Source organism: Poecilia formosa, unplaced genomic scaffold (assembly GCF_000485575.1).
Source record: "Poecilia formosa unplaced genomic scaffold, Poecilia_formosa-5.1.2 Scaffold236, whole genome shotgun sequence".
Lineage (NCBI taxonomy): Eukaryota > Metazoa > Chordata > Actinopteri > Cyprinodontiformes > Poeciliidae > Poecilia > Poecilia formosa.
The window spans coordinates 372,556-380,879 of NW_006800175.1; the positions used below are offsets into that span (position 1 = coordinate 372,556).

An 8,324-nucleotide genomic window follows, 5' to 3' on the forward strand; every position below is an offset into this window, starting at 1 on the left:
ACTCACTCACTCACTCACTCACTCACTCACTCACTCACTCACTCACTCACTCACTCACTCACTCACTCCCTCCCTTCTATATTCATGTTAAATTCCAGTATTTTGTATTTTAAAACCAACATGTCGGACATTCCCTGACATTATTTTCATAGTTTATCATTTTTCTTCGTGGTTTTCCCTCCAGTGGCGTTGAGAAAGATCGACACCATCCACCATCCGTCTGTGGACAAGCCCAGCCTTCCTCCAGAGGTCTTCCAGAAATCTCCGCCGCCAACCGAAACCGCACACAAGGCGCCCCTGGCTGACAGGCCACAGCTGGGCGACCTGCCACCCAAACCACAGGTTTCCGAACTTCCCCCCAAGCCAGGAGAACTTCCTCCGAAGCCGCAGCTCTCCGACCTCCCCCCTAAGCCCCAGCTGGGCGACCTGCCGCCCAAACCTCAGCTCAAAGACCTTCCCCCCAAGCCGCACCTGGCAGACCTGCATCCCAAACCGGGGACGTCCGAGTCCGCTCCCCGGCCCCCTGCTGGGGATTCAACAACGCAGAGGCCGCAAACGCAGCCGCCCCCTCCGCCTCAGACTCAGCCGCAGCAGCAAGACTCGCCGTCGCCCAACCAGCAGGTGGCGAACATAGCGACACCATCACAGCAAACCGCAGAGGACACTAACGGGACGCCGCCGGGGACCGCCGAGACTCCGGTGCCACTCCCAAGGAAGATCAATACAGTATGAACACTTTTTAGCTTTTGAATAAAAAATTTTCTGTTTTTGTTTATTTACGAGAATTGTACAACGTTATTCTATTAAAAGCAGCTACTCATTGTCATGATGGCAAATTTTACTGGACAATAAATTGTTATAGAAATAGAAATTATTGCAATAACATATAATATTGTCTTGAGCCCATTTTCAAGTGGTCATGTACAATGGCTGTGCCATTACTTTAAATTCTAACAAACATTTAATTCTGGAACCGAAGACATAAATATCTAAAATAAATAAACAAATCAGAAATAAATGTACTATCATTTAAAAGCAAAGCACCAAAGAGAGCAAAGCACCAGACTGAAAACTTTTGTCATCCAGTTTTTAGTAGGAAAAGGGAGAGAAAAGAGAAAAACAATAAATCATGCAAATGGAAATTATTGAGCTTGATTTAATTTATCATGCAATAATTGATTGATTGCTTTTAGCTGGTTTTACCTCTGTACAATGGCTTCTGGAAAAGACAAGTGTTTTGTTGTTGACTTACCATACCATACAGAAATCACTTCCTACATTCTTGTTGGTTGTGCACGAGGCCCTACTTCTGCTTTTCAATAGATGTAAAGTTGTATAATTGTGCATCTGATTGCAGCCATTTTCATGTGCAAGTGCAAACGTTGAGTTAGGGGCGTGGCCAGTTTCTGCATATTTTGATTTAAAGACTCCCTAAAAGATGTTTTGCAGTAGTTATTTTAGCTTTTCTTTTTGTGTGTCCAGGGTAAGAATAAAACCCGGCGGGTGAAGACTATCTACGACTGTCAGGCGGACAACGACGACGAGCTGACATTCGTTGAAGGAGAGGTGATCATAGTTACAGGAGAAGAGGACCAGGAGTGGTGGGTGAGTTCTGCCAGAAATGTCCACGGCGCTGGTTGGATTTCCTCACAACTTTTCAAGATATCATCCTTCGTTCTCTGCTTCTCTTCCCAGATCGGACACATCGAAGGAGATCCGGACAGAAAAGGCGTGTTCCCCATGTCTTTTGTGCACATCCTGAGTGACTGACAGCCAGACTTGCACTATGTCTCTCCCTAAAGTGGGATTTAATGTAAATAAATACCTTATCACACAGTAAAACCCGTGGTCACACGGCAGGTGTCCTGAAGAAAACAAAGTAATGAAGAAAACCAAGAAGGCTCATCCACGCTGTACAAAGAATGTGTGTATTCCTCCTCTACCAGTATTATCTTAACCCTTATAGCATGGCTGAGACAGAGCCACTCAAAACAAAACCCTAGCACTTACCTAGAAGTCTATGTTTATGCTGTTCCTGTGTATATATGTATGTAAATATATATATTTGTGTGTGAGTGTACATACATGTTTTATTGTACAAAACATGTACCTGCTCTCTGCCTGTCCGAGGTTGGTAGAGCGTGAATTTTATCTGTATTACTTTCACCGGCCCTCGAGTAATTATCATCTTATATTTCTGTGGGGTTGGCAGAGTGGGGCGGGGGGGATAGATATGAAATTGAATGTGAAATAGGTCATGTCATTATTTGTCTTGCATCCCTGTTTACCACCATAGTTGACTGAAGAGGCAGGAGTCTCCCGCCGATCCTCCCCCGAAACGGGGGGACAGTATTCTCATCAAGTGTACTCCTTGTTCTTGCTTGCTTTTTTGTGTGTTACACGTATTATGGTTGTTTTACCGTACAGAAACCTGCTGCTACTGTGTGGTGGATTTAAAAAAGAAGAAAAAAAAAAAACATTCAAAAGCCTGTGGTTCACTATAGGTCACTAATTTTACTCTTTGTTACACTGTCCACCCGTACGTATGCTCTGTGTGTTGAAAACCCGACGCCATCTCAGCTTTTCCTTGGTGAAACGACGACTGGAAACGAGTGGAGTGCAGCGTTCAGACACTCACCTCAGGGTTTGAAGAGCCACTATAAAAACCTAGCAGGACTACACAGGAAAAAAGAAAAAGAAAAGAAGCAGTATATCCTGTTGTTTTAAGCCACTATCAACCACATGTATGGGAATCTCAACAGGACATCTTAGCAATAATGTTTTTTTCACAGGCTAGAAGCTTCAGAACCTGTGTTCACATTTCAGTGTCTTGTAAAACCTCATGAGCTTGAATTTTGTTCAGTTTTTTTAAGTTTGATCTAGTTTGAAATCATTCCTTGTTACTGGAGAACATTTCCAGGTTGCCTGTGAACCAGAAATGTCTTTTAGATGAAGGTTGTGGAGACTATGTATTTTCACCCAGTCCTCACTGACTTACAGTTCTTCCCATGTTAAGGAACAAACCCATCAACCCATTGTATCATTAAAAGTGCTGTACCGAAACAATGAGTTTGTTTTTTTTTACTTGTGGTTTGAATTAACTCCAAGGGAAACTGTTATTACTGGACTTCATGTTAGAGGGGAAAATATTCTAGTCGCATTTCAACACGCGGCCTGAGGAGACATTGAAGATTAGGGAACCTACTGGTTTGTGAAATGGAAAGTCTGGAAAACCAGTGGTATGTACTCGTTTTGTTCTGTGACCAGAACAAGAGTGAAGTTTCTTCAAATTTAACAAAATTGGTGTGAAACATTTTGTGCTGCTATCATTTTAAAGATAATACATTTCTCCAGAGGTCAAAGGTCACACCAGTCTGTCTGCTTTTACCAAATCAAATTAAATATGTTCTCTATGCTGTTTCCAGACATCACCAGAGATTAAATTAAATAAATGTATTGTGCTTTATGCTGCTAAAATATATGGAGGATTTGATTGACAAAGTTACTTGGTTTTCTTAATGTGGGGAGGCTGGTTGACCTTTTATGACCTCTGGAAACAGCTTTAAAATCAATTTTTACTGTACAAACCAGTAAAATGTGTAAGTTGAAGACAGGATCCAACTTCACTCAAGCGAGTCGCTACTTTGGTTTATCTTTAGATCTCCATTTTATTCCGCATGCAGAATAAAAACTTCCTTTTCAGTTTGGCATATTTCACAAATTTATATTCAAAGCTTTCCCTCATGTCTGTTTTGCTTCCAAACATCCAGAATGTTAGACTCTGATCTTGATCAAAAGTTGAACTTAAGTTTCTTCAAATATACAAAATGCTTTTTTCCTTCATGTGTAGCTTATGTAAATCAAAATCCTGAAATTTGGTTTACAATACAGCAGTCACTGGTTTGATTGGCAGTCATGTTGAATTGTCAAATTTTCCAGAATTTAGTCTCGATTTGAGTCGAGTTTAAATTCTAAAGATTTCTAAGATGTTTGCCATCTTAAAATCTACAACTTTGAGGCTAAACTTGAAACTTCCAAAGCTGAAGTTTTCCTTTAAACCTTTACATTATTCCAATTTCAAGAAGTTGTGCTTTTTTGCCCCATTTTCCAAGATTAATGCAATTCATCCTGATGAAACACTGGACAAATCAGGTCTGGAAACAGATTTGTTTGGGAACTGAATTTTAGTTGCTGCCCAGACTCTGCAATCTTTTGATACACCAAGCAAATTCATGCAGACTTTTAAAGACTGAGACTACAGGCTGCTCAAAATGCAAATTTAGTCTTTTTGGTCAGGGACAGAGGTTCAGAGTTTTAGCTTTGACACACAAGAGGTCAACATTTACACGTCATACAGGTTAGCTTTGCAACCTTTAGTTGCAAATTTTATCAACTTTTCCACCCAGTTAGAAATACTTTATTCAATGCTAGTTTATATTTCCCATTTCTCCATGCAATGCCAATACCAAGATATGCCCACCATTCTAGATTCAACTTTTATACAAGTTTTACTTTAAACAGTGCTGAAAGCAGTCATCCAACTTGTTCTACATTAATATGTAGCCTTTTACATTAGCCTAGCTAAAAACCCAACTCGAGTATGCCAACTAGTCTAAACCTTTTACAAAGAGTTGCCAACCAGTTTTCATTTATACACCAAAAATGTCAACTTGCAAGAATGAGACTTTGAACTCAAATATTCTTTTTAATTTAGATTCAGTCCAACTTTACCAAAACTTAGCTTCCAATAAACTTAAAGGAAATTGTACAATTCTACAATTTTAGAATCAATATTAACACAGGAATGTCATACACCTTAAAGAAACTATAAACACCATTTGTTGCAACACAAATGTCAACTTTCTCCAAATAAAACTGCTGTTTTGTAGCGATAGAACACATGTAAGCTAAAACCAGCTCATTTGGACGGTTGTGTTTTCTGGGAGGCTTTTGACCCTTGCTCCTTCTCCACAGACTTTATCACCCCAACTGCAACCGTCTGCTTCAGGTCTCTTGCTGCAAAGCGACCTGCAGACAGAACATTGTGAGCACAGGAGGTACAACAAGTTTACATTAGTGCAACCTTTGCTTTACCTAAAGGAGGGTAGGTGAAGAAGCTCTCCACACACATTGGCTTAATGGGAACCAGTTTGACTGTAGCTGCATCTCCAGACTGCAGCAACTGCGGGTTGTCCGCCAGTTTCTTCCCTGTTCTGCGGTCAAGTTTCTCCTTCAGCTCAGCAAATCGGCAGGTGACATGAGCAGTGTGGCAGTCCAGGACAGGAGAGTAGCCCGATTTTATCTTCCCTGGATGATTCAGGATGATTACCTAAAGGAGAAGGATGTTTATTTGAGTCTCGGAGGCAAAATTTATTCAACTTTCTAGGTAACAAACCTGAGCTTCGAAGCTGCGGACGTCAGAAGGAGGGTCATGCTGGGCATTGCCGGCCACGTCTCCACGCCGCAGGTTCTTTACAGAGACGTTCTTGATGTTGAAGCCAACATTGTGCCCTGGCAGAGCCGTATCCAGACCTTGGTGGTGCATTTCTATGGATTTCACTTCTGCCGTGAGCTTGGCAGGGGAGAACATCAAGGTCATGCCTGGTTTGAGGACTCCAGTTTCAATCTTTCCCACTGGAACCGTCCCAACACCTAGAAAAACTAAAACTGTTAACATCTTATAAACTTAAACATCTTAGCTTCATCATCGCCTTCCTATACAACTCTGAAGTCTGGAGAATTGAGCCAAAATAAATCAAGTTGGCATCAGCTCAATAGTGTGAAACTACACGTTTCATAATCCGTCTTGAAATATTTCAGTTTCTCAACTATTGTTAAAGTCTCATTAACGTCAAATTGTAATATCGAACCAACATTAACAGCCATCTTGTTTAGATTGGCACATCTCTTCAGTGGAGAATTGTTTAAAGAGCAGGCAATTTCTGTAAGCTTCAAAGCAGTGAACTGGCACATTAAAATACACCAAAAGTAAACGTTAGCAATTAGCTTTAAATGTTTGGCCAGTTCAGCGCTATGAAGCTTACCGGAAGTTGCCTGCTACATGAGAAATCAGAAATGAAGACAGCTGTTAATGTTAAATATTTGGATGAGCGACCAACACGAACTGAACGACATTCAACATCCTCTTGATAAAACCAATTCTAAAACGGCTCAAAAAAAATCTACGTCATCGTTCACAACTTCTGCTTGCCGAACCGGAAGTAAGCCCAGATTGAATTTTCAAACCTAGCAGAATAGCGTAGCTCTGCACTAATATACCTCCAATTTTGTAGACGTCCTGCAGAGGGAGCCGTAGTGGTTTGTTGATTGTTCGCACTGGAGGTTTTATCGAGTCCAGAACTTCTAGAAGAGTCTTTCCGGTTTCAGCGCCTTCCCTCAGTCGGACCTTCCATCCTTGGTACCACGGCATCTACACAAATAATTTTAAACGCGGTTCGTTGCATCATCTGTCCACTTTAAGCTCCTGAAAAGTTACCTTTTGTGTTGGTGCGATCATGTTTTCGCCCATCCAGCCGGAGATCGGAACAAACGGCACGGCCTTGGTGTCGTAGCCGATCTTGAGGAAGACCTTCACTCCTCGGACCACTTCGTCGTAGCGTTTCTGGCTGTACGGCGGCTCGGTGAGGTCCATTTTGTTCACACAGACTATGATCTGCTTGACGCCCAGAGTGTAAGCCAGTAAGGCATGCTCTCTGGTCTGGCCACTCCTGGAAACACCCGCTTCATATTCCCCTTTGGCCGCGGAGACGACCAGCAGGGCAACGTCAGCCTGGAAGACAGCAGTCACTCAAACACCGCTCTCAAGAGAAACAGACCATTTATTCTAGTTTTGTTACCTGGGATGTGCCAGTGATCATGTTTTTGATGAAGTCTCTGTGTCCAGGTGCGTCAATGATGGTCATGCTGTATTTCTGGGTGTTAAACTTCAGCAGAGAGATGTCTATGGTGATTCCCCGCTCCCGCTCAGCCCTCAGCTTGTCCAGCAGCCAGGCGAACTTGAAGGAACTCTTCCCCATCTGGAAAGAAACGCAAGTATTGACGTATCAGGGCCATGGTAGAGTAAATTTCCTAAAAAAAAAAACTTCGAAATTTGAGTCGAAGATTTTCCACGTGTGAAACTTTCATTTAAAAGTTAAACCATTTGAGATCTGCATTTCTGAGTTTTCTAAAGCAAACGCTTGACTTTTCAAGAAAATCTGAGCTTCAAGAGTCTGAGATTAACTCCTGAAACTCAAATTATCTAGAAAAAAAATCTTGCAAATTTGAAAAGTCAAATTTGCTTGGGGAAAAAAAACCTAGCAAGTTAACTTGGAAATTTTAGTCTCAAGTCAAATTTTAAAAACTCGATTTTCCAAAGTTTTTTTTCCTAGAAATTTTGTTTTCCAAGTGTTCAACTTTTCAAGCTCAACTTTTCTAGAAAAAACCCCCTGAAATTTTAAGTCACAAGTTTGAGAACACAAATGTTCCATCACTTGGAAATTTGTGAGCTTCACAAGTTGAAATTTTGACTCTTGAAGCTCAGAAATTGCCTAGTTTTCTAGAAAATTTGAGATTTTACACTTTCAGATTAAGCAGAGATCTCAGAAACGTTACACAGTTTTGGGAGAAATTTGCCCAGTTTCTCTCTATAACAGCCCTGATATACTGTTACAGGTATTTCTATTGTTTAACATTCCCTCAAAAATAAAAACCCAAAGTTTAAGTCTCACCTGGGCTGCAGCTTTCTCAAACTTCTCCAGTTTCCGCTGGTCCACGCCACCACACTTGTAGACCAGGTGTCCAGTGGTAGTGGACTTGCCGCTGTCAACATGGCCGATGATGACGACGTTGACGTGAGCCTTCTCTTGCGCCATGGCTGTAGATCAAGCTATAAAACAATAATCACTCCGCGGATACAACTCACACTTTCTCTCAATGCCTTCTGTAAAATGGGTCAACCAGGCAAATTCAGTCCCTTTTTATAAGCCAGACAAGCCTGAAGTGGAGACAGGTGTGAATTAATCAGGCGTGATAAGTTTCCATCTGTGGGGGAGCGAGAGGACACAGTGAGAAAACCAGGGGGAAAAAAACTACTGAATCCTTAGGAAAACCCTGTTTAGTACTAAAAGAATTAAAAATAAATAATTACTTTAGTGTCTCTGTTAGTGAGGAGAAGCAGCAGTTAGATACAGAATGGGAAATCATGATTATGGTACAGTGATGAAAACACAAACCTGGATGACTTTAAGTTTTAACTTCAGTATTTCACCACCAGAAGCCAAGACTTAAATTTATCATTCCTCACATTATCTGACACATTTAGT

General features: G+C 41.3%; 2 protein-coding genes across 6 annotated transcripts in view; one reads left to right on the top strand and one right to left on the bottom strand.

Moving 5' to 3' along the window:
• asap1b (ArfGAP with SH3 domain, ankyrin repeat and PH domain 1b) overlaps positions 1–3,063 on the top strand; it is a 63,116-nt gene extending 60,053 nt beyond the window's left edge. For all 5 annotated transcript variants that reach the window (XM_007569093.2, XM_007569091.2, XM_007569096.2 and 2 more), the window contains 3 exons: positions 185–726; positions 1,483–1,605; positions 1,696–3,063. In XM_007569093.2, coding sequence (XP_007569155.1) covers positions 185–726; positions 1,483–1,605; positions 1,696–1,770 — 740 coding nt within the window. In that variant the 3' untranslated portion in view covers positions 1,771–3,063. The remainder of the gene's footprint in view (positions 1–184; positions 727–1,482; positions 1,606–1,695) is intronic.
• Positions 3,064–4,683: 1,620 nt separating this feature from the next.
• Positions 4,684–7,974, bottom strand: eef1a1l3 (eukaryotic translation elongation factor 1 alpha 1, like 3). The gene is made up of 7 exons (XM_007569097.2): positions 7,731–7,974; positions 6,858–7,037; positions 6,497–6,790; positions 6,280–6,430; positions 5,396–5,652; positions 5,095–5,329; positions 4,684–5,028 (listed from the first exon to the last, which is right to left on the bottom strand). The coding sequence occupies exons 1-7, from the start codon at positions 7,872–7,874 to the stop codon at positions 4,919–4,921; spliced, it is 1,371 nt and encodes a 456-aa protein (XP_007569159.1). The 5' UTR covers positions 7,875–7,974; the 3' UTR covers positions 4,684–4,918.
• Positions 7,975–8,324: the final 350 nt, after the last annotated feature.

Coding starts and splice junctions, on each gene's coding strand:
- eef1a1l3 (XM_007569097.2), bottom strand. CDS start 7,874: ATGGCGCAAGAGAAGGCTCACGTCAACGTCGTCATCATCGGCCATGTT. Junction 7,038..7,730: donor TTGAGAAAGCTGCAGCCCAG/GTGAGACTTAAA, acceptor GTTTCTTTCCAG/ATGGGGAAGAGTTCCTTCAA. Junction 5,653..6,279: donor GGACGTCTACAAAATTGGAG/GTATATTAGTGC, acceptor TAGTTTTTCTAG/GTGTTGGGACGGTTCCAGTG.